We start from the raw sequence: 26,507 nt of genomic DNA, 5'->3' as shown, positions 1-26,507 counted from the left end.
TAGTGATACTCAGCATTTTTTCATATAGTTGTTGGTCATTTGCATCCTTTCTTTTGAGAACTACCTTTTTAGATCTCTTGCCTATTTTTAAAATGGGCTATTTGTTTTCTTGCTAATGCAGTGTTTGATTTCTTTATATATTCTTGATATTAACTCCTTATCAGATATATGGCTTGTAAATATTTTCCCCATTTGGTGGGTTGTCTCTTTACTCCGTTGATTGTTTCCTTTGCTACACGGAAGCTTTTTAGTTTTATGCTATATCATTTGTCTATTTTTGTTTTTGTTGCCTGTGCTTTCAAGTTCATATTCAAAAAAATATTTGCCCATAACGATGCTGTAGAGCTTTCCGCCTATGTTTTCTTTTAGAAGTTTTACAACTTTAGATCTTATATTTAATTCTTTAATCCATTTTGAATTGATAGATCATATGTGCTATGAGATACAATTTCATTCTTCTCCCTGTAGACAATCAGTTTTCCTAACATCATTTATTGGAGAGATAATCCTTTCCCCATTGTGTGTTCTTGGCATGGTGTTGTTTTCTTTTCTTTTGTTTTGTTTTGTTTTGTTTTTTTAAATATATTGACTGCGAATGTGTAGGTGTCTTTCTGGGCTATCATATTCCATTTGTTGATGTGTCTGTTTTTATGCCAGTACCATGCTGTTTTGATTTAAATGGCTTTGCAATATATTTTGGAATCAGGGAGTGTGAAACATCTAGCTTTGTTCTTTTTGCTCAAGATTGTTTTGGTTATTTGGGGTCTTTTGTAGTTCCATATGACTTTAGGGATAGTTTTTTGTATTTCTGTAAAAAATAACAAAAGGGTTGGTTTTGAATGCATAGATCACTTTGAGTAGTAAGGACATTTTCTCAATATTAATTCTTCCGATCTATGGACACAGGATACCTTTATATTTATTTGTGTTTTCTTCCATTCCTTTTGTTGGTTTTTTTAATCATTTTCAGTATATAGGTCCTTTACCTTCTTGGTTAAATTTATATCCAACTATTTTACTATTTTGGTTCCTATGGTAAGTGGGCTTGTTTACTTAATTTCCTTTTCTGCAGACAGTTCATTATCAGTACAGGGAAACACTACTGATTTTTATATGTTGATTTTATGTCCTGCAATTTTAATGAATTCATTTATCACTTCTAACAGTTTTTTGGTGGAGTCTTTAGAGTTTTCTATAGATGAAATCGTGCCATCAACAAATAAAGACAATTTTACTTGTTTTTCTACTAAAATGCTTTTTATTTCTTTCTCTTGCCTAATTGCTCTGGCTAGGACTTCCAGTACTATGATGAAAAGAGGTGGTAAGAATGCACATTCTTGTTTTGTTAATCCGATCTTAGAGGAAAAGATTTCAACTTTTCACAATTGAGTATGACATTAGCTATGGGTTTGTCATATATGGCCTTTGTTGTATTGAGGTACATTCCCTCTATGCTTAATTGGTTGAGGGTTTTTACATGAAGGGTGTTAAATTTTGTCAAATGATTTTTCTGCATCTATTGAGATATGGTTTTTATCTTTCATTTTATTAATGTAGTCTATCATATTTATTGATTTGTGTATACTGAATTGCATCCCAGGGATAAATCCCACTTGATCATGGTGAATGATTCTTTTAATGTATGGTTGAATTTGAGGATGAATATTTTGTTGTGGATTTTTGCATCTGTATTTTTCAGGGATACTGACCTGTAATTTTCTTGTAATACCCTTTTCTGGCTTTGGTATCAGTGTGATGCATGCTTCATAAAATTAGCTTGAAGTTTTATTACTGATTCAGACTCCTTATTCATTATTGGTCTGTTTAGATTTTCTATTTCTTTATGATCTTGGTAGGTTGTATGTGTCTAGGAATATAGCTGTTTCTTTTAAGTTATTCATTTTATTGGCATATAATTGTTCATAGTAGCTTCTTATAATCCTTTGTATTTTTGTGATATTGATTGTAATGTCTCCTCTTTCATTTCTGATTTTATCTATTTGAGTTTTCTCTTTTTTCTTAGTCTAGCTAAGAGTTTGTTGATTTTGTTTTTAGTTTTTTCAATAAACCAACTCTTAGTTTCATTCATTTTTCCTATTGTTTTTCTAATCTCTATTTCATTTATTTCTGCTTTTATCTTTGTTATTTCCTTTCTTCTGCAAACTTTGGGCTTAATTTATTACCCCTTTTTCTAACATCTTTTGGTGTATCATTAGATTTTTTATTTGAAATCTTTCCTGTGTTTTGATACAGACATTCATTGCTATAAATTTCCCTCAGGACTGCTTTAGCTGCATCCCACATGTTTTAGTACATTGTGTTTTGACTTTTGTTTGTCTCAAGTTATTTTTTAACTTACTTTTTATTTCTTCTTTATCCCATTGGTTGTTTAGGCGCATTTTGTTTCATTTCTGCATGTGTGCATATTTTCCAAGATATTTTCTGTTTTTAGATTTCTACCTTTATGCCTTTGTAACCCAAAAAGACACTTGATATGATTTCAATTTTCTTAAAGTTGTTAAGACTTATCTTGTAGCTGAACATATCCTTCCTGGAAAATGTTCTATGTGTACTTGAGAAGGATGTGTATTCTGCTGCTGTTGGATAGAATGTTCTGTATATGTCTGTCAGGTCCATTTGGTCAAAAGCATAATTCAAGGCCAATTTTTGAAGTTTATTTTCTGCTTAAATGAGTTGTCCATGGTTGAAATTAAGGTACTGAGTTTCTTACTCTTATTGTATTGCAGTCTTTCTCTTTCTTCATTTAATAATTGCCTTACGTATTTAAGTGCTCTAATATTGGGTGCCTATGTAGCTACAATTGTTATACCCTCTTAGTGAATGGACTCTTTATCATTATACAATGATTTTTCTTGTCTCTTTTTATAGTTTTTGACTGAAAGTCTATTTTGTCTGATATAAGTAGAGCTATCCCTGCTCTCTGTTGGTTTTCGTTTGTATGGAACATCTTTGTTCATCCTTTCCCTTCTAGTCTATATGTGTCCTTATTAGTAAATCTCTTGAGGGCAGCATATAGCTGAATTTTTAAAAACCCATTTAACCTTTAAATGTCTTTTGATTGGAGACATATTGTAAATGGTTTGATTAATCCATTTATATTCAAGGTAATTATTGGTAGATAAGCACATGCTGTTGCCATTTTGTAACTTATTTTCTGTGTGTTTTGTAGGTTTTTTTGTTACTTTTTCTCTGTTGGTATCTTCCTTTGTGTTTTGATGGCTTTCTTTGGTGCTACGCTTTGAATCTTTTATGTTTATGTTTTGTGCAACCACTACACGTTTTTGTTTTGTGGTTACTACAAGGCTTCCATAAAACACTTGTAACAGGCTATTTAAGCTAATAACAACTTAACTTTATATACCAAAACTACACTTCCATTTCCTCTCCCCTACCTTTTATGGTTTTGATGTCAAATTTTACATTCGTTGTAGTTTCTATTTGTTAATGATTTATTACAGCTAGGGTTGTTTTTATTAGTTTTGTCTATTAACTTTCATAGTAATGATAAATGGCTTTATATACCACCCTTACATTATTAGAGAATTATGAATATGACTATGTATTACCTACTACCATTGAATTTTTTACTTTCATATTTTTTGTTATTAATTAGCAGGCATTCATTTCAGTTTAAATAATTCCCTTTAACAATTCTTAAAAGTAGACCACGTGGGGATGAACTCCCTTAGCTTTTGTTTGTCTGGGAAAGTTTTAATTTCCCTCTCATTTCTGAAGGACAGCTTTGCTTGGTTGGCAGTTTCTTTGGGTTTTTTTCCTTCAGCACTGAATATATCATCCCACTCTCTCCTGGCTGATAGAGTTTCTGCCGAGAAATCCACTGATAGCAATATTGAGACTTTCTTGAACATGGTAAGTTTCTCATCTCTTGCTACTTTCAGTATTCTTTCTTTGTATTTGAATTTTTGACAATTTGATTATGATGTATCTTGGTAAACCCCTTTTGGGTTGAATTTGATTGGCAACATCTGAGTGTCCTATGCATGAATATTGTCTTTCCCTAGATTTGGGAAATTTTCAGCTAGTATTCCCTTAAATACGCTTTCTGACTTCTTTTTTCTTCCATCTTCTAAACTTCCTATTATGAGTTCTGAGTTCTCTTGAAGGTGTTCCATAACTGTAAGTCTTTTTCATTCTTTTTCTTTTTGCCCCTCTGACTAGATAATTTCAAATGTCATCTTTGATATCACTGATGCTTTCTTCTGCTTAATCAAATCTGCTGCTGATATTATAGTTCAGGTATTATATTCTTTATCTGTAGGATTTCTTTATTTTTCAAATAACCACCCTTCAAGGAGAAGGATTTCTATTTAAAAAATTTTTTTTTCTGTTTCTCTATTAAACTTTTCATTTTGTTTGGGAATTGTTTTCAACACTTATTTTATTTTTTTATACAATTTTCTTGTGGTTTCCTAAACTACTTTAAGAGGATTATTCTGAAGTTTTTTCAGTCATTTCTTAGACCTTTACTTCCGATTTCATTATGAGAGCTTTATTAGTTTCTTTTAGTGGTGTCATAATTCCTTGATTTTTCATAATCATTGGTCCTTGCATTGGTGCCTATGCAGTTGAGGAAACAGCCACCTCTTTTGGTGTTTGTAGACGATCTTTGGTGGTAGCAGACCTTCACTGTTTAGTCTGGTCTGGGATTCCAGGTGGGCTACTTGGTAGCAATCCCAGATAAGCAGACTTTGGTGTTGAGTTTTCTAGGTGGGCTTGGCTGTTTTCTGGCCACTGAGGTCAAGTGGAATTGCTTTCTGTGCTTCACATTCCAGTGAGACCACTTTCTGAACTCTATTGTAAGGTTGAGTCGCCGGCTGGGCTCTGTGATTGCCTCTGATCAGGCAAAGCTGCAGACTGTCTTCCCAGATAGTCTACAACTTTGCCTGATCCGAGGCAGTCACAGAGCAATACCCTTCTGTCTTCCATTCACCCACAACATGAAGGAATTGCTTAATTAACTAAAAGGGCACCCAAATGCCCTACATCTGGCTGAGAAATACTGTTGTTAGATTGTGTAGTTCGGCAGGACAACATGCCAGGCTCTGAGGCAAAGTGAGTTCTCTGGGATTGCTGCTTAGCAATTTGGGATGGGCAGGGGCAGAAGCTAGGCTACACAGATGTGTGTGGGCTTGATCTTGCCTCTGGGCCGGGGATAGCCTTAAGCAGAGCATTGAGGCTTGATTGGGTTGCTACTCACCTTCTGGGTCTGGGTGGGGCCAGCTGCTCCCTCTGCCGATAATTGCTGACCTGTGCTTGCCTCCTGGCCCGGGGAAGGCTGCAGGAAAGTGCTGGGGCCTGGCTGGGTCACCATGCTTGGAGATTATTAATTAAAATATTTAATGACTGAGAAAGTCAGAATTAAAGTGAGTTATTTATTATTTATTCTACTAACTTTTTCTATGTATTTTTCTAATTTCTAAAAATGTAATGAAAACACAGCCTTGGCATAAACAGACTTCATCTTAAATAAATAATAGTTACATTTAATGTAACAGCATTTTATGACCTTCAGCTAAGCAAATCCTTGACACAAGTCAAAATTATAAAGAAGGGCAGTAGGAAAATCTCTTCTGTATTGGCCTAGGGCACTGAGATATGAGTTTTGACGACATTGCTGTGACCTCCTGTTAGTAGGACTTGCGCCTTGAATAATATTTCCATTGGTGGTTTAAGACAATCTCACTCATGCCACATTCTCTTGCCACACTTCTGACATGACTGCTGGGTTGATATTAAGCCCTATGTGGCATGGAAGCTTTTGTTTGTTTGTTTGTTTGTTTGCTTTAGAGATAGGATCTCATTCTGCTGCCTAGGTTGGAGTGCAGTGGTGTAATCACAGCTCACTGCAGTCTTGAACTTCTGGGCTCAAGTGATCCTCCAGCCTCAGGATCTCAAGTAGTTAGGACTACAGGCAAACACCACTGCACCCAGCTAATTTTAAAATTTTTTGGTAGAGAAAGGGTTTCACCATGTTGCTCAGGCTGGTTTCGAACTCATGGTTTCAACCAATCTTCCCGCGTTGGCCTTCCAAAGTGCTGGTATTACAGGTGTGAGCCATCATGCCAATCACAAAGAAGTTTGTTTTTTAAGATGGAATCTCTCTCTTTGTCGCCTAGGCTGGAGTGCACTGGCACAATCTTGGCTCACTGCAACCTCCACCTCCCGGGTTCAAGCTATTTTTGTGCCTCAGCCTCCCGAGTAGCTGAGATTACAGGTGTGGGCCACCACACCCAGTGAATTTTTGTATTTTTAGCAGAGATGGGGTTTCACCATGTTGGCCAGGCTGGTCTTGAACTCCTGACCTCAGGTGATCCACCTGCCTCGGCCTCTCAAAGTGCTGGGATTACAGGTGTGAGCCATCATGCCAACCACAAAGAAGTTTTACACCTATACCTGATACTTCTTCTCATTTCCTGGTTCTTGTAACTGGTACCTGTTGGCATCCTGTGGGCCTAGTGCTGTGGAGAACTGGTGAGCATGGTGAGACTGACTAGATACAAAGATGAATGTGTTTCTAAATAAAGAAGAAGGTAATTTAATGAGTTTCTAAATAGGAAGAAGATAATTTAGATTATATTTCTCAAAACTGTTTCCAGGGTTGAAACATTGGCCTGTTTGATTATTCTTACGATGAACATTTCAGAACTCTGAAGATCTGGACAGCTTTCTAACACGTGTTCAAAACAGTCATCTATATGCTGTCTAACCAACACTGAAACAGAGGAAGCATTGCCTTCCTTGTTCAGAACAGAATATTGCCACAGTTCACGGTTGTTTTAGCTTTGGGACAGCCCCATGATATGATTGATTTATTCTGAGTTGGCAGGCAAGTCTTTTCACTAAAACTGACATCAAGCCAGTTCTCTCTATTTTTGTTTGTGGAGTAGAATTTGTAACTTATGTTCATGATATTATATTTACTTCTGTTAAATGATAATTTGTTGTTTTTAGTTCATTCTACGTGTCAAGAGGTTGGAATTCTGATTTTGAATGCTGACATATTAGCCAATGCACGCAGGTTTGTGAGTCACGTAGATGAGATCAGCATGATGTGTTCTCACTCAAGCCCCTGCTAAAACCACTGACCAGGCTAGCACCAGGGAGAGAGTGCTCTGCTGTTGACTCCAGTTTGATCCTTCTAGTTGCATATGATTCATTCATCCGCAACGCAAGGTGCTGCTTAATTAACTAAAAGGGCACTCAAATGCTGTGTATCTGATCATTCAGTTCACAATGTACCTTTGGTTTAACAGAGAGATCATGGGAATATTTTTCAAATGACTCACTATAGCAAAGATACTCTGTGTCTGCTGTGCTCCTCTGAACCTCTAGTCTATTCAATTGTGGGCAACAATGAGATTACCTTGATATGATTGTTGTTAGCAAATGCAAGCTGGCTGATATTAACCATCACTTCCTTTCCTAAGGGTTCATAAACCATCTGTTAAATAATTAATTCAAGACTTTCACTAGAAATTGACATCTAGCCCATTATCAATAATTTCCATAATATACTCCATTCCCCTTAGAAGATAAATATTAGTTAAAAAAAATCTATCAATAGAATGTTGTTAGTTGATAACTGGGGCAAGAGACTGCAACTACACTTAACAGGAAAGAGCAGCATAGACAACAGAAACATAAAAGCAAAGGGGATATTCAGTGAATGGTCACACTGAATGGCTCACTGTGATGGCAGCTGAGAGTTCTTGAGTGGTTTAATTAGGACTAGAATGGAAATAAAAGTTGTCGGTTGCTTATGATGGTTACGGGGACCTTGTTGATGTGTTTGAACTTTACGAGTGTGAGTCCTGATCCAGGACAGGACAGAAAGAAGTGGAAAAAGGAAGAAGGTGGCAGATGCTAGTGATATTTTCATGTAATAAAATGAAAGATTAAAAGCTTTGACTGGGAGTGTGTGTAAAACAGATGAGTAGAATATTTGGAGTCTTTCTGGCTCAGCATATGTTCACAGTATTTATCAAGTTAGAGATAGTAGTAGTAAATTCAATTAGGGGCAGGAAAGATGTGATGAATACAGACCTGGACACAATGGGTCTATGATAAGGAACATTAAAATGGACATGGAAAACCTGAAAGGCACCAGGGAGAATGGGCCAGGGAGGAGAGTGAAATTAATGCAGGTCTTTGGAGTCTTCCCAGACTAGGTAGTGGAAGCCCAGCTAGGAGCCCCACTGTGTTGCCCAAATCCAGGAAGTACCATTCCCACAGAATAACACAGTGTGCATGATGCTCAGTAGCTGTACTGATGGGTAGTATAAGAAATCGATAATATTGCAGTGTAATAACTGTGTTCTTCTCCCTGCTTTACACATACCTTTAAAAGCCCTTTGCAGTGTCTTCAGCTTTTTTTTTTTTTTTTTTTTTTTTAATGCCTCCATTTGTTTGAAGACTTACGGACACTATTCATCCAGATTCACAGTGGTGGATGTGCCTGTTTCCATATTCGGTTCATGACTGCTTCACATATGAGCAAAACCAAGAGTTCCCAGTGCAGCTGCATTAGCCTCTCTTTGTCCTATGAGGATGATCTGTAATTGTATTATCAGAATGGGTTTCCCATCATCCTTGGCATAAATTGCTTCTCTCTAATTTCTTTTCTTTGATGTTTCCTCTAAGTTCCATTTCATAAAGTCTTAATGATACACACTAAGCCTCACTTACCTTTTTGTGGGTAAAACGATGTATTATTCATTCCCCAGCCTCCCCCGTGGCTTAGGTAAGGTCTTAGGGATGGCTCTGTGTCCTCCCTCCATCACGTTCTCATGCGATTTACGACATGCCTCTTTCCCAAATTCTGATCTTTGTATGTTATCACTGCGTCCTCTGAAGCTTTATCTTTGAATTTCCCCCTGTGTTTTAAAACTTCCTTTGGAAAAATTCCTGATTCTTGAGATCATCTGGTGTATATTTAGCCTTGTATACCACCACCTCTTGGCCTTGTTTTGCTTCCTGTCCACAGCTGTCCTTCTTTGGCCGGTCTGTCCTCACCCTTAGTCTCCTTTCCAGCCTGCTGGAAATTCCTTCTTGGACCACAGGAAATATACTAGGGATGTGGCGTGGGGGAATCCCAGCTTCTACCAGTAGGCAGGCAAAGTGGAAGGGAAATTCTTCAATCAGAAAATGAAACTCAGAACCAGAAAAAAATGAGACTGATTCTCAGTGCTCTCACTTACCAGCTTTGTCAGAGAGAGAAAAAAGCCACTCACGTTCCAGAACCTCTGTTTATATAATACATATATATTCATTTATAAGTATGTGTTTATATATGTAAATATATACAATATGTTATATATATGTGTGTATATACGTGTGTGTCTGTGTGTGTGTGTATATATGTATATGTATACACACACACATTAAAAATTCATTTTGGTGTCAGCCCTTAGAACACTACATGTCTTCTAGAATACTCTCAGGGCTCCAAGTCACGCATGCTCTGGGAAGTCCCATGTTAAATAGCTCTTTAGGGGCTGATCAGGTTTGGAGGTTTGACTCTCTCATTTTTATACATATGCAATTGTATCAGAAAATGCCTCTTATTTCAAATATACAAGTACAGTTTTTGAACACAATGTCTTCCTAGCTTGTGCGACACCCTTATCTTGGATTGACCTTCTTCCTCCGTGTTCAAATTTGTAAGATTTTCCTTTAGGTATGTATTTCATACAGTTTTTCTATGGCAAAAATTATCTGCTTAAAATATCTTTTGGATTAGAATGGAAAACTCCTCTCTATGACAAGGAGCAACCGAATTGTAGTGGATGAAGTTTACATCTATCACCAGGGCACATACGTATGTGATTACACTCAGTCGGATACAGCAAGTTCGTGGACGGTCAGAGCTGTTGTTCAAGTGAGAACCATTGGTAAGTGAGATTTTATCTCAAGATTGAGATCTGAGAGCCAAATTAAAATTATCTTCTTTTGACTTAGTTAGTTTTTCCTCTTAGGGAAAAAAAAAGGATAGTCATACACTTGTAATCGCGTAAAACCTTTCATGGGGGCAAACATCAAAGTTGCCATCCCCCAAGGAAGACTAAGTTCTGAAACAGGTTCAAATTCTCACAAGTTGGGTTGTCCATGAATATATCCCTGATTTGCTTTTGTAATAAATTTTAAAAATGTATTAAACATTTCACTCACAGAAATATTGTGACATCCAGGTACCTATCACCAGTTTTAACCATGTTACAATTTTCCCACATGCTTAAAATCATAATTTTTTTTTCTTTAAAGAAACAAAACATTGCAAAGACAACTTGACGTCTATGATCCCATTCTCTTCCAGGCCTTTGTTTCTGCAGTATAGTCACGTCTTGTCATGTATATCATTTCCATTTATGTTTTTATACTTTTTCTATGTAGGTATGCATCTATTAATAAAATAGAATATTGTTTTCAGTTATGAAATGTGTTTTGTGTCGTAAACACTTGGTATTATATTAAATTATTGGTCTGTCAATTTACACACCCATTAGCAGAAAATGCCCTTTATTCCCAAATAATATTTGGTGTTATCAGACTTTATGACTGGTGTTAAGTGGAGCTTCTTTTTTGTTTGTTGCTTTCTACTCCATAGTATACTTCCCTGGCTAATATGAGGTTGAGCATCTTGTTACATGTTTTGTGATTCATTGACTTTCTTCTGCAACTTGTCTATTTTTGCCCTAACCTTTCCTTTGGGTCATTCTTACTAGATCCGCAAGTATCAGCTTGAATCAACTATGTGATAGAATTAATTTAAATGTGGTCTAAGAAGTCAAAACATAAAAGAGCCAGTCACTCATGCTTTATATCAGAGAGCTACAAGGTGGTTGACGTAGCTCTTAGTTAAGATATTAATCTTCTTTTATTACAAGATACAAACCACACGGAGCACCCCAAGACCGAGTGAAACTCTCCTGCTCCTTGCACCCTCTAGCATTCAGAATTATTTTATATTACTTTAGATTAGATCTTATATAGGTGAGATTTCATTTTATATTATTAGATTGCTCCTTGAAAGACAAGTTAGAATGTGAATACCCCACTCACACTACTTTTCCCCTCCAAGTGATGTGTAATTGTACTTTTGTTCAGCCATCACTCAGGTCCTCAAATTCTTCATGGCATAATCTGCTTTCCTCTCACCCGAGGGACACCTTGCAATATCTGTTGCAGCTATTTCAGTCAAGCCCTCTCTGTCATCATCCCTGTCTTCCTCATTTAGTCATTCATTCTCGCATTTATTCATTTCCACACAAATATTTACTGAACACCTAATATGCGTCACGCTTGGAGCTAAGGCTGCAAGAATGAGTGTCCAGATGCTTTATCTGGCCTCCAAGAACTTTCCATTTTGGGAAGAAGACAAAGGTGAGGCAAGTTATTACAATACAGTGCAGTGAAAGAAAGAAGCACTATGGGCACATGGAGGCCCACCAGACCTAACCTGGGGAAGCCCGCTCCAAGTGAGAACTGACGGATGAGGACACACCAGTTCAGTAAGGGTGGGGGAGCTTCCATTCCAGACTGAGGCAGCAGCAGAGCTGATGTCCAGGAGATAAAGGAGAGCATCTGGGAACAGGACTGACATCACACTCTTCTAATACGTGTGAGGTGTGATGAAGGAACAATGGGGAGGCTTTGAGGGTTTTAAGTGGGAGAATGTCATGACTGAACTTGTATTCAAGATAGATCACCTTGTTTGCTGGGTTGGAAGTGGGTTTTTAAAAGCAAGAATGGAGGCAGGGAGAAGAGTTAGGAAGTTCTGTGGTCAAGCAGGCAGTTGCTGATGGGGATCTGAACTAGGGAGTGGTAGAGGGAATGGAGAGAAGTGGATGACTTTGGAAATGTTTAGGAGGTACATCTAAATGATTTGGTGTTCGGGAGCAAGGAAGAAGGAAAGCAGGTGTCATGGATACAAGCCAGCCTTTGAGCTGATCAAGGAGGGAATCTGCTGACAGAGCACATCAATACAGAGGATGAGAGCAGGCACAGTCATGGAGCAGCAGACTTGACTCATGGTTAAACCATGCCTCTGCTTGTGCCGTGAATAGACCTAGCAGAGGTGATGAGAAGTGGCTGGACTCATAAGTCAACAGAGCATGATGATGGTTTTTACGTAAAAGGTAGGAGAAAGAGAAGAATCAAGGATGTTTTTGTTTTCTGCCCTGGATAAGTTAGGGAATGGTGGCACCATTTAACGAGACTAAAAAGCTGAAGGGAAAGAGCATTTGAAGAGGAGATTAAGTATTAGGCTTAAAAGGACTTTTAGTCATCCAAGGTATGATGACAAGTAGGTATTCGGACAAGCCAGTCTGGAGAAGTTAGGGCTGGAGATACGAATGTGAAGATGGTCAATTTTTACATAATATCTGAAGCCAAAGAACTGAATGAGATCACCTAGGAAGTGAGTATAGAGACAGAAGGGCCTAGAGCTGAACCCGGGAATGCTTGAAGAGGTGGAAAAGAGGAAGACAATCCTCAAAGGGGATGGGAGCATACATCAGCAAGTGAATATCAGTGGAAGGGTGGCGAGAAGAGCAACAAAGAAAGTGAAATTGATGAGGTAGAAAAGACATAACCTCAGGCACCAAGACCTTTCATAGGGAAGAGGCCTAGAGGGTAAACTTAATACCCAGGGGTATCAGGAGGAGTGAAAGAACACTAGGAGAGGACTAATAGTTAAAAGAGACACAGAGGAAGGGACAAGCACAGAGAAGCGAATATAGCGGTTGAAGGTAAGCAGTAGAGTACAGGCACATGGAACCAAAAGAAGAGAGGGTTTCAAAGAGAGCATGGCCAACAGTGTCCAATGCTGCTAAGAGGTAAAGTAGATGAAATTTGATTATGCCCAATGGATTTAGGCGCATGGGTGGCACTGGTGAGTTTGGCTAAAGCAGTTTCAGTGGAATGATGGTGGCGGAAATCAGGTTCCATAGGAGGTGAGCGGGTGGAGGGAATTAGCACAGAGAACTGCCTTTCAAGAATTTGGCTGGGAAGGAAAGGGAATAAGTGAAGCTGGAGACATAAGGCAGGGAGTGTTTTCTCTTTTTTAGGATGATGAGACTGAGCATGAATAAATGGTGATGAGAAGAAGCCCAGAGAAAGAGAGAGAGAAGGAAAGAGAGACAAGTTAAAAATACAGGACTGAGATGGTGCAAAGGGGAGAAGGAGGACTCTGAGAAGTAAAAGTAGATGATGTCAACAGCAAAGACCCTGAATTTTTCTTTATCCAGAAAAAGACACAGCTTCAGGAGGAAGTTTGACAGTGGAGGCATATTTGAAAGTTTGTGGCAAGAAGTTGATTGATAAAATTGTTAATCAAGGACTGGACTCTTCTTTATTTTGAAATAAACCATGAGTTAAAGGATGGAGAGGTGGACTCAGATATGCTTGACTTGCACAGTTTCTCGGGCAGATTCCCCTTTTGGTTCGATTACTCAGCCAGATGGCACCACAAAGAAATCTTGTAGGAAAAGACAAGGATAGGAGCTCAAGTCTGCAAGGGGCAGGATTAGTGTGAAAGAAAATACATGCAGGAGGAGATGGATCAATTAACAACTAATGTTCTACCAGCACCCACAACCTGATGTGGCAGTCATTTTAGGGGGCAAGCTTTTTACATGGAAACCGGAATTCCTACACTTACAGATAATGGGTAAAATTTGAAGACAGAGCCCTAAGACATTTAGATCAAAGTGTGGCTGTGCACCCAAGTCTTCATCAAGCAGGCCTTCAGACTTCTCAATGCAAATAATAATCTTTGTTTCCATCTTTCAGTGGGAGACACTAAACTCAAACCAGATATTCTGGATCCTGTCGAGAGCACACTGGAAGTAGAACTTGGTAAGCTGGGCCTCATTGCCTTTGAACGACATTGTGCTGCTGGGAGCAGGCCTAAGTGTGATAGAAGGAAAACAGCATTGGGATTTCCAGTCAAACAGAATTGGGTGTGAATTTTAACTCAGCCATTGACTAGTTTTGTGACCTTGCACAGTTACTTCATCCTTTAAGCCTCAGTACTGAAATCTGCAAATAGCTATCATAAAACTGACCCTAAAAGATTATATTGCAGGCTGGGCGTGGTGGCTCATGCCTGTAATCCCAGCACTTTGGGAGGCTGAGGTGGGTAGATCACTTGAGGTGAGGAGTTTGAGACCAGCCTGGCCAACATGGTGAAACCCCATCTCTACTAAAACTACAAAAATTAGCCAGATGTGCGGGTGGGTGCCTGTAATCCCAGCTACTCAGGATGATGAGGCAGGAGAATCACCTGAACCTGGGAGGCGGAGGTTACAGTGAGCCGAGATTGCACCATTGCACTCCATCCTGGGTGACAGAGCGAGATTCCATCTCAAAGAAAAAAAATATATTCAGAAATAATGAGACAATGTATGTTAAGTGGCTGGAGCATAAAACATGATCAATAGATTTTTATCCTTTCTTAACTTCCCCCAGGAACAGGTGGTTTTGTATGTGTTGGGTAGGTCTATCAGTTATGACTACAAATTCGCCAACCTGAGTAACATTAACTCTTATGAATATGACATTTAGTCTGGCCTTTAAGAGAATTGTAGTAGAATTCTACAACCCCTGCTCAAACAATTTGTATTCCAAAGTAGTGTCCTCTTTGGGGTTGAGGAGAAATCGACTTCCCTGTGGTCTCATTTTATTTTGTCAACTTCAATAACATCTCTGTCTTTCTACACAGACAAATAAGAATTGTTGTATTTAAAATAAAATGCTGTTTTTCTTTTAATAATATAAATATTTTCTAAAATGCTACTAAAAGATTTATTATTTTAGAAAGAAATGTAAAACTACATATTATGATATAAGACCACTAGGTGGCAGGAGTGGTGTGTTCTGACTCTAGAAATAGCACTAGCTGTATGCTCAAACATCACAGGAGTGGAAGGAAGGAGGAAAGAAGGAGGAAAAAATTAGATTAATTCAAATAGTCAAGTTACATATGTATTAGTGAATTATAAGGTATTACCAGTGGAAAAACGTTAAGGTGCAAAGATGAGTTTTCAAATGGAGCTCCTAATCATTTCACGGTTAAATATGAAGTTTGAGGCACAGCATATCTGAATATTCCTCATGGAAAAAAAAATGGGTAGAAAAAAGTTAGTCTTATAATATGCATGTCCATCCATAGTGAATTGTTCAGAAAAGTTGCTTAATATCAAAATAATTTTTTTATTTAAACCACGTGCTACAATAACTTTATGATTTTTACTTAATAAACAAATATTGGATAGTAAAATTGTCTTTATGGACACACCTTGTGCTTCAATAGTAGTGCAGAAGACCGGGCTGATCTCAGAAATTCCTCATTTTCTTAGATTTTCTTAGTGTCTTCCTCAATCCACATAAGAACCCTTAGTGATATAATCATGCTTATCTTCATTTTAAGAACATACGGTCATATGGTTGAGATAGAAGGATTGCCCATTAGAACAAATGTACCTGGTTTTATGCATTTCTGAATGAGAGATGTGTAGACGTTTCATTATTTCTGGCACACATATTCTACCTGCAAACCTGACTGCATCAGGAAACAGCTCCTGGCGACAGCTTCCTCCCAAACAGGACAAAGTGTTCTCACCAGCTTCCTTCTTGTTTTCTCTGGTCTCTTCATTTTCAGGAAAGCCTTTAACTATTAGCTGCAAAGCACGATTTGGCTTTGAAAGGGTCTTTAACCCTCTCATGAAATGGTACATCAAAGATGCTGACCTAGAGTGGGAAGTCTCAGTACCCGAGGCAAAAAGGTAAGAAAAAACCTCACGGATTCTGTTCTCTGCAATTCAGAAGAGCTACTTTTACCTTTAGAAACGTCTAAAATAGTCGATGGTGTAACCACGAGCACCGACTAGTGGTGAAAATAAAAGTACAGAAATGCAAAGTGCAAAGGGCCATTGAATGAATACCTGAAGCAACTTAACCCTGAAAAAGAGGATCACAGGAAGGCTCTCTGTCTTGAAATCCTTGGGAGCTGTTATATTGTTTGAGAAATTTGACTTGGTTTCTTGCTCTCTGGGGCACAGAACCCAGATCAGTGGTTAGAATTTACTGGTGAGATATTTTGGCCAGTAGAAAACCCTAGCTATTTGGAGCTATCCAATCACAAGAAAAGTTGACCTCCAGTCCCCAGAAGGATCAAAGGGCCTGGATCCAATGATGTCCAATCAGACATATCTCTAAAGGATGCATTCCCTGATTTTTCCAAGATGTGACCCAGAGTAAGAGTCCATGCATTAAGCACCTTCTTCTGATACTTAATAGATATCAATAAGCAAATGCAATATCATTTTGAAAAGCATGCATCATTACAACAAAAGTACAGAACAGATTTTGGTCACAACAATAAAATTTAGCAAGAATTTCTAAGATCAGGAAGGTCATTGGGGCCCATCTTAAGCTGACATTGTATTAGAGTTCACAGTAAGAGAGTGTAGTCAAGAGCGTATGCTTTGACATCACCCACCCTTGGGTTTAAACCCATTTTCTGTCTAGTGGCAACATGACCCTCAGCCCCTGTGAGCCTCCATCACCCCATTGATAATCTATGGATGATAATCTGCACTTTGCAAGCTCACTGGGAGGGGTGGTTACAGCAGAGGTGTTAATGCCTATCACAATGTGTGACAGGTAGGAAGCACTCAGCGAATAGGAGCTGGCATCGTGGTCTCAGAGCAACACAACCTAAAATATCATTCACAAACACAAGATTTCTTAACACAAAGATGGATTATAGATCGGCAACTTCAGAGAACTCAAATTGTGAATAAATGCCAAGACTTCCAACTTCCTGGGTGGAGCAGCGTGGCACAAGCCCAGGAATCAGGCTGCCCATGCCCTGCGGTGTGGTCTGGGGCTGCTCACCCACCTTCTCTGCCGTGTCCTTGTCGCTGGCCAAGGCTATTATGATTATGATCCTATTATACTCTAGAGCTCCTGGGAGGTGAGGAATGGAGGGCATTAAAGTCAATATTAGGTGCACAGAAGAAGTCCATATTTGGTACACATAGTAAACCTTCAGGAGGAGTTGGTCATTTTAAATATTTTTCTTAAGGTATTGTTATTATCTATTCTCAAGGGGAATTCTTAGAGTAAGGAAAGTCAGACGAGTCTCACAAGTAAATAATGTCTTAGCTTGAATGCTTAGAAGAGTCAATAATTGAGTCAAGAATGAGCCCTTTTTGACCATCTTACATTCTCGTGGTATCTTCTTGTACTATTGATCTCACAGTTCTCTAAAAATCAAACTGTTGGCTGCTTATATGCGTTCCAAATGCTGCAAATGGGTGCCAATGTACATTACTGAATGGAGTGGTATTTCTTCTCCTTTCTCAGTATTAAATCCACTTTAAAGGATGAAATCATTGAGCGTAATATCATCTTGGAAAAAGTCACTCAGCGTGATCTTCGCAGGACGTTTGTTTGCTTTGTCCAGAACTCCATTGGAAACACAACCCAGTCTGTCCAACTGAAGGAAAAGAGAGGAGGTAAGCCCAGGAGGCTGCCCAGGAGGCAGGAAACTGCCTCCACTTGAGAGGGGAGGAGTTTTCCTAGAGAATAATAATAATGATGACAGCGATTACATTTTCTAGACGACAGACATTGTTCTAAGCACTTTCCTTGTGTCAACCCACTTAATACCTTGACCAAAGCCACACAACTAGTAAACTGCATATGATTGGTTTAGAGCTAGTTCTCTTAAGTAATACTCTGCGTTTGGGAGGCTGTGTTGGAAAAGCAACTCTTTCATGCACTCATTCATTCATGCATTCATTCTACAATAGCTACAGGGTGTGCCCAGAGTGGCAGGCATTGTGCTAAGACCTAGCTCCCTTTCCAATTTTTCTTTCCTGGCTTCCAAATCCAGAGACCATGATGGGTTCATGTTCTGATGAATGGAGAATGGAAGAGAGAAGGAGTAATCTTGTTCATTGTTCAAAATGGTGTGTCTATATCATGGATTTTTTTTTTTTTTAAAGCTGGAGTAGAAATTCTAGGTAAGGAATAGCATTTAAATTTCTTTAAAAAGATGCCCAGAGATGAAATTGATATCATTCATTCCTTTAATTAATAGATAACTATAGTTATAAGCAGGTTTGAATGTTTCTGAGGCTTAAACAAGACAAAGTGTGTTCTGGCCCGTAGTGAACCCTCTGTTAAGGGGGTTTTCCCCTATGGGAGTATGCAGGAGATCCCTCGTGTCAGGTAAGCCAGATGGGACTCCTGGTCTCAGGAAATGTAGGCTGCAGTAGGAATGATAATACAGGAAAATAACTTACAAAATGCAATGAGAGAGATGTAAATGGATTGTGTGGAAGTTTACGAGGGTAAAAAAATAAAATGAATATGATAAGTTTCCTAGGCCATCCTGATCAGGAACTGCCCATTCCCCTGGGGTCTCTAGTGTTTATTGTAAGACAGTACTCAAAATGTGATTTTTAAAAATTTTATTTTAATAGGTTTTGGGGGTACAGGTTGTTTTTGGTTACATGGATAAGTTCTTTATCTAAAATCTTTAGATTTTTGAGATTTTGGCATACTCGTCACCCGAGCAGTGTACACTGTACCCAATGTGTAGTCTTTTATCTCTCACTCCCCTCCCACCCTTCTCCCTCCGTCTCCAAAGTCTATTGTATTATTCTTAGGCCTCTGTGTCCTCAAAGCTTAGCTCCCGCTTATAAGTGAAAATACACGATGTTTTGTTTTTTATTCCTGAGTTACTTCACTTAGAATAATGGTATCTACCATCTTGGCTAACAAGGTGAAAACCCATCTCTACTAAAAATACAAAAAAAAAATTAGCCAGGTGTGGTGGCGGCACCTGTAGTCCCAGCTACTCGGGAGGCTGAGACAGGAGAATCTGGGAGGCGGAGCTTGCAGTGAGCCAAGATCGCACCACTGCACTCCAGCCTGGGCGACAGAGCAAGACTATGTCTCAAAAAAAAAAAAAAAAAAAAAAAAAAGTCTCCAACTCCATTCAGGTTGCTGCACATGCCATTATTTTGTTCCTTTTTATGGCTGAGTAGTATTTCATGGTGTGATTTACGAGGTTTCCAGATTCACAAAAACTGCTGCTAGTGGCAATGATTTTGACAAAATAATAGAGCTGGAAAAAGTGCTGGGTGGGCCATAGCGCCAGCCTGAACATGGTCGTGGTCCAATCCCACTGCCTCTGTGTCTCTTCATACCGGCCCTGTCTCCACAGTGGTGCTCCTGTACATCCTGCTTGGCACCATCGGGACGCTGGTGGCCGTGCTGGTGGCGAGTGCCCTCCTCTACAGGCACTGGATTGAAATAGTGCTGCTGTACCGGACCTACCAGAGCAAGGACGAGACGCTGGGGGGTAAGGTTACCTCCGTGTGTGGCCCTCTGACTTTTCCTCTCGGAATTGACTTGGAGCAGGACAACAGAAAATACCATCACTACCTCTTGGCTTTGTTTCCTCAGAGTTACCTTATAAAAGAATTTCAAATGTCCCCTGCCAGCCAGGGCAGAGGATAAAGAAGGAGCTGAAGAAAGAAATGTCCCCACTGGATAAAGTCATGCCCCTGAGGTTTTCCTCCAAGTCTAGTGACCTCACACTGAGGAAGGCTGGAGAAACAATTATGTTTTTCATTCCAGTTGCCAGGAATCTTGTAGGCAATGCTATTGTGAAACATGGTGAACTTAAAAGCAGTCCCTGTATAACCAACCTAAAGTCATAGGGCAAATGACTGAACATCTCTGTGCTTTTGTTTCCTCATCTATAGAACAGGATTGTCATAGCACCAATTGCAAAGGATGCTGTGAGGGCTCATTGATGTATTCTTAAGACACATTAAGTCTGTATTTATTTATTTATTTATTTATTTATTTATTTATTTATTTTGAGATGGAGCCTTGTTCTGTCTCCCAGGCTGGAGTGCGGTGGCGCCATCTCAGCTTACTGCAATCTCCGCCTCCCAGGTGCAAGCAATGCTCCTACCTCAGCCTCCTGAGTAGCCGGGATTACAGGCACGCGCTACCATGCCCAGCTATTGTTTGTGTTTTCAGTAGAGACTGCTGGGTTTCACCAAGATGGCCAGGCTGGTCTCGAACTCCTGACCTCAAGTGATCCGTCTGCCTTGGCCTCCCAAAGCGCTGGGATTACAGGCATGAGCCACCGTGCCCAGCCACATTAAGTATTTAGAATGGCGCCCAGCACATGGTAAATACTCAGCATGTGCCAGGCTATGGCTGTTTCTTGACTAGAGTGTATGCCTGCCATGCGCGTTAGCTAGTTTAATGGTTACAGCAATCCTACCAGCCCGGCAGAGACAGGAAGTCATGTGCCTAAAATTGAACCACTGGAAGGCACTAGAGCTTGGGATTTGGGCACAGGTTGTCTGGCTTGAGAGATCTCATTAGCTGTTACCTCAGTTAGCCTCATCTGTAAAATAAGGGCTTTGAAGATGGTGGGAATGCCCCCAGAAGTGAGAAGTCCTGTAAAATGCAAGCACTGTTACTATTAATGACGTGCCTGTCAATATTTGAGGCAGGATAATCATGTTCATTGATGTTTGCTTCTTTGGAATAGAAGCGTTGCTTCTGTTTTTTTTTTTTTCTAGTCCTGGAAATCTCTAAGGTTAGAAGGTTTGCAGTTTTAGTAAATGACTCTGTCGCTTACTAAAAGCAGAATCCCTTTCTGCTGGATTTCAGGGATAATTATCTACCTTACTGAGAGGGCCCTCCAAACTCCAGTGCTTTCCCAAACTAGGAATTCAGTGAGGAGTTGTCAGATCCCTAGTGGAAGAAAGGGTGAATAAAGACCGGCATGGGAGGCTGGGTGTGGTGGCTCACACCTGTAATCCCAGCACTTTGGGAGGCCAAAGTGGGAGGAATGCTTGAGTTCAGGAGTTTGAGACCAGTCTGGGCAACATGGTGAAACCTGCCTCTACAAGAAATTTTTCAAAGTTAGCTGGGCGTGGTGGTGCAGCCCCTGTAGTTCCAGCTACTTAGGAGGCTGAGGTGGGAGAATCACCTGAGCCCAGGAAGTCAAGGCTGCAGTGAACTATGATTACATCACCGCACTCCAGCCTGGATGACAGAGCGAGACCCTATCTAAAAAAAAAAAAAAAAAAAAAAAAAAAAGGGGGGGTGGTGGCCGGGAGCAGTGGCTCACATCTATAATCCCAGCACTTTGGAAGGCCCAGGCAGGCGGATCACTTGAAGTCAGGAGTTTGAGATCAACGTGGCCAACATGGTGCAACCCCATCCTTACTAAAAATACAACATGTAGCCAGGCTTGGTGGCACCTGTAATCCCAGATACTCAGGGGGCTGAGGCAGGAGAATCACTTGAACCTGGGAAGGGGAGGTTGCAGTGAGCTGAGATCACGCCACTGCACTCCAGCCTGGGTGACAGAACATGACTCCGTCTCAAAAAAAAAGAAAGAAAGAAATGCATCAGTCACATCTTTCTTTAGACTAACTATTGAGAATACACACTAGAAATCCTTATGCCAAATGCTTTTAAGATTTATTTTAATAGCTTTTTGGAATGAAGCAAATTATGTAATCAATGTCTTAAAATGCTACTTACCTTAAGATTCTGGAACTTGTGTAGAAGAGTCAGTCAATGGGGAAACATTTACTTGTGTCCTTTCTCTTTCTACTTTGCGAAGACAATGTTTTAGTGATCAGATCTGGAGGCAGAATCCAGTTTTCAAGCACAGGGATGCAGCGCCCTCTGTTGGCTAACCTAACATTTTTAAGCAAAATGACTGCTTTGAAGTTAGTCCTGGGGAACCAAAATTTTAGAGATGCAGAATGTTTGAATTCTGGAAGACGTCAGAGATCATCTAATACTCCACTCTCTAATTTCATAACTAAATAAATATAGTTTCCAGGTTATAGAAAAATTTTAGTTTGCTGGGGTTTCACATGATACGGAAGGAATAGAGGCAACTATGGTGTTTTACACATTTAAACAGCACAGCACCTACCTGCCAGCCATGCTCTTGTCCTTCCTACTTGAGCAATGAGGTGCTTCACAGGTTAGTTTCCCAAACTCAGCTCTTTGGCATCCTCCTCTATTGATTCTGGGACCTTCCTTTTTGGTACCTGGTACTTCCATCCACTGAGGCATCTTTTTAGGTTCACCTTGAACATGGTGTACTACTAAACAGCACCAGCAATCAGCGCTATTGTTTGCCATTTTGTAACAATACTTTGACAGGGATTGTGGGAACTGCTGGAATACGAATCTGATGTATCCCATTCCAAAGCCTGTGAATTAAGTGTTGGGATTTTCTACTTCTTCCAGTTAGTTCCTTAGTCTCAGTAATCATATGCATTTATAAAGCATGCATATGAAAATATAGGATATTTTCAAGGTCTCATATGTCTCTGTTGACTGTATTATTTTACATATTATATAAATCATTGTTTTATAATACAGTCAACAGAGGCATATGAGACCTTGAAAATATCCTGTAACAAGTTCTATACATACAGTTTTCCATCTAGAATAGAGGGGAATAGACATTTATCTTGAACCTCCTGTGAGTCAGGCACCAAGAAATTCATGTACATTATCTCATGAAACCCTTAAAACAGCCTGCCCAGGAGTTATGATTGTCTCTATTTTACATATGGGGATTCACTTATCGGCGTATGTGCCATCAATTATCCGAGGAAGTACTATTTCTCCTTGGATACAATGTGCTGGGTGTTAGCAGCACTTTGCTTACTGGATACCATCATGTTGGATGGGGCAGACTCCTGTTTGATGTGTGACTAATGAGACAGAAACACTGCAGGTGCAAAGAAGGCGCAGAGAAACTCCTGAGTTCATGTGATTTAATCAAAGAATGCTTCAGCCGTTTGATCTAACCTCAGTGAAAATGCAAAAGTGCTTCATAAATCAGAATTCAATTTGGGGTGAACAATCAATAGCACTCAGTGGTATGATTTTGAAATGAATTTTTAAAATCAATGTAGTAAGTATCCCAAATCTTATTTCTTATTCATTTACCATACGTTTCAAGCATATGTATGTGTACCATGACAGTAAAAAATAAAAAGTAAATGATTTTGTTTTTATAATTTTTCCTATTCTTCAGATAAAAAGGATTTCGATGCTTTCGTATCCTATGCAAAATGGAGCTCTTTTCCAAGTGAGGCCACTTCATCTCTGACTGAAGAACACTTGGCCCTGAGCCTATTTCCTGATGTTTTAGAAAACAAATATGGATATACCTTGTGTTTGCTTGAAAGAGATGTGGCTCCAGGAGGAGGTAAGTCCAACATGTCAAGAAAATCTACATGCAAAAAGGGCAGTTCAATGCAATCGCCAAGTCCTTTTTTGTCATTCTTTCTTTTGGAATATAGATCTGGGAGATTACATGAGGTTAGAACATCTTGGGCAACAATACAGAAACTATATGTTCCAGAGATGTGCTCCATTATCAAACAGATCCATCTGCAGGAGAAAACAATGATATGGGGCCCTAGGCAGGCCTTCTAGGACAAAGATACCTCTCCTGGCTTCATAGCTGAAGGTTGTCTCGGTCACCCCAATTTAGTGGCCCCTCTGATTTCTGTGACTCTGCCTCCCACAAAGCTCACTCAGCACCGGTCAAGCAGACTTCTCAGGCCTGGGCCAAGCCCTGGACACTCTGAGAGGTTCAGATCTCAGCCTGTCCTGCTGGCCTCCTCCTCCTCAGATATCCCCACCAAGGAACCTGGGATATTCCATGGCTCCCATATCCCAGCTTACCTAGTTCCAGCTGGCTTTATTCCTAGAGGAATTGCCAACTGGGGGAGACTGAACACAAAGCAGGGAAAGTAAAGGTGAGGGTCACTAGACACTGCAGCGTATCTCCAACTGGCAATAGAGCTGATACAGTGTAAGTGGTAGAGTAAACATGTCTCCCTTCCTCCTTATGTAAGAGAATCCATTGCAAGGACCTCTCTGACTCGAGGTTTAACAATATCAATTGCAAATCATCAAATGTTTTATTTCCAGTGTATGCAGAAGACATTGTGAGCGTTATTAAGAGAAGCAGAAGAGGAATATTTATCTTGAGCCCCAACTACGTCAACGGACCCAGTATCTTTGAACTGCAAGCAGCAGTGAATCTTGCCTTGGATGATCAAACACTGAAACTCATTTTAATTAAGTTCTGTTACTTCCAAGAGCCAGAGTCTCTACCTCACCTTGTGAAAAAAGCTCTCAGGGTTTTGCCCACAGTTACTTGGAGAGGCTTAAAATCAGTTCCTCCCAATTCTAGATTCTGGACCAAAATGCGCTATCACATGCCTGTGAAAAACTCTCAGGGATTCACGTGGAGCCAGCTCAGAATTACCTCTAGGATTTTTCAGTGGAAAGGACTCAGTACAACAGAAACCACTGGGAGGAGCTCCCAGCCTAAGGAATGATGAAATGAGCGCTGGCGCCCCCTCCCGGCCAGTCCCTGGGATAGAGATTTTGCTGGACAGAACTCACATCTGTGTGTGTGAATGTTCACGCTGATAGGAAATTCAGAGTCTGCTGCCAGCAGCGAGCAAGCTTGATGGACAATGGAAAGGGACTGAGACTGTGGTTGAGAGCCTTTGATCTCCTGGACTGGACAGAGGGCGAGTGAATTCGCTAGACCTTGGGTACTTTCGATACACAACACCCCTAAGGTTTCCCAGTGGTCCGAGCAGAATCAGAAAATACAGCTACTTCTGCCTTATGGCTAGGGACTTTCATGTATGCTATGTATTGTACATATGACTTTATGTATACTTGCAATCAAATAAATATTATTTTATTAAAGAGTGATTTTTTTTTTTTTTTTTTTTTTTTTTGAGACAGAGTCTCATTCTGTCACCCAGGCTGGAGTGCATATTCTTGGCTCACTGCAACCTCCGCCCCCTGGGTTCAAGCAATTCTCCAGCCTCAGCCTCCCTTGTAACTGGGATTACACGCATGCACTACCATGCCCTGCTAATTTTTGTATTTTTAGTAGAGACGGGGTTCCACCATGTTGGCCAGGCTGGTCTCGAACTCCTGACCTCAGGAGAACCGCCTGCCTCAGCCTCCTGAAGTGCTGGGATTACAGGCGTCAGCCATCACATTTGGCCTTAGAAACAAAGAATTTCTGTAAAGAAGACAATTCTTACTCCATGGTCAGCCACCAACTCTGGAGCACAGAAAGCATAAAAGGTAAAGACTAACAGGACCCAGAATAGACAGGGCTAGGGTTGGTTTCTACTGTGTCCTTATGCGAAGTGCCCACACTGGGTGGATGAACTAGAGGAAGAATCCCTTTTTTGGGGGGCAGCTGCAGCCTGTGCCAGGATATAGGCTTGGAAAGAAGAGTAGAGTTAATTTCAGTTCCTCCGTGTGATGTCGGCCAGAGATCTTTGTGTTAGGTATGAAAGTGTAAATCCTTACCCTGGGCCCCTGGAAGCACAGACCAACTGGACCAAAACGATCAGGCCAATGAAGAGACAAGGAATGGACCTGCAGGGACACAAGAAGCAGAGAGGCAGTGGCCAGAGTCAGCAGAGCAGCTAAGTCTGGGGAATAAGGACACACACTGGTTAAACGGCAGCAAGAATGGAATGTGAACAGAGCTGTAGCCTGAACCTTGTGCTGAGGCTGGCGATCCTGTGTGCTTCCGATTTGGGGGTCTCCCTTTAAGTCCTCCTAAGTAATGAAGTGATGGGCTGCAGGGCCATGAAACTGTTTCTAATAGACAAGGCCAATTTCCTCCTCGTAAGTGTGTTTCCTTTACCAGAATTTAACCTATAGTTAAAATAGTGTTCCACTCACATATGAATATCAAACTCTTATACTCTGTCTTCTCTGCAGGAATAAAATGATTTATCATCTGAACAATAAATAAAAGCCATGTCTGGACTCATTCACATGCAATGTGTCACACCCACCGGTCTGGATGTGATCCAAGTTCAGAGTGGCTAAAAGTCATGGTCGCGTTGGGGCCTGTGTGAAACACTCTTCTGCTCTTTTTCACAGAGGCACCCACATCATAAAAACCACTGTGGCTTTGGCACCAAGCAACATCCTTGTTGGAAATTTCAGTGATAAAGTTAACGATGAGTTAAAGGGTATGAATTATTCTTGGAGGAAGTTTCTTGTGGGAAGGATCATTGCAGGGCCTCAGGGAGGAGAAGCCCACACTGTCACTGTGCCATTGTGCCTTGCTGATGGCCAGGATCCCTGGCCTTCCTGCCAGCCATGCTTTGAGATTTAAGACTCAGACTTCTTTTGGCCAGTTTGTTCAGTTTATCCTAAGATAGATAATGCTAGCACCAAGCTATCCAGAGGTCCAGCGTTTTGACCTTAGCTTCATGGAAAATCAAATCGAGGTTCAGGTTAGCACGTACACAAAGGGAGAAACAGCCAGCTCTAATATTTACAGAATACACTCTTTCCAGGCTGCTAGGTACACTGAACGTAAC

General features: G+C 40.2%; 1 protein-coding gene across 1 annotated transcript in view; it reads left to right on the top strand.

Moving 5' to 3' along the window:
* Positions 1 to 24,852, top strand: part of IL18RA (interleukin 18 receptor accessory protein) — a 32,315-nt gene extending 7,463 nt beyond the window's left edge. Inside the window, exons 6-12 of the mRNA XM_011755507.2 lie at positions 9,782 to 9,932; positions 13,831 to 13,896; positions 15,701 to 15,824; positions 17,410 to 17,561; positions 19,280 to 19,417; positions 23,156 to 23,329; positions 24,061 to 24,852. Of these exons, the coding sequence (XP_011753809.1) occupies positions 9,782 to 9,932; positions 13,831 to 13,896; positions 15,701 to 15,824; positions 17,410 to 17,561; positions 19,280 to 19,417; positions 23,156 to 23,329; positions 24,061 to 24,473 (1,218 nt within the window). The 3' untranslated portion in view covers positions 24,474 to 24,852. The remainder of the gene's footprint in view (positions 1 to 9,781; positions 9,933 to 13,830; positions 13,897 to 15,700; positions 15,825 to 17,409; positions 17,562 to 19,279; positions 19,418 to 23,155; positions 23,330 to 24,060) is intronic.
* The last annotated feature ends 1,655 nt before the right edge of the window (positions 24,853 to 26,507 follow it).

Source organism: Macaca nemestrina, chromosome 13 (genome assembly GCF_043159975.1).
Source record: "Macaca nemestrina isolate mMacNem1 chromosome 13, mMacNem.hap1, whole genome shotgun sequence".
NCBI classification, from domain to species: Eukaryota; Metazoa; Chordata; class Mammalia; order Primates; family Cercopithecidae; genus Macaca; species Macaca nemestrina.
The sequence above is the reverse complement of the archived record's forward strand: the minus strand, read 5'-3'. Positions and strand labels throughout refer to the sequence as shown.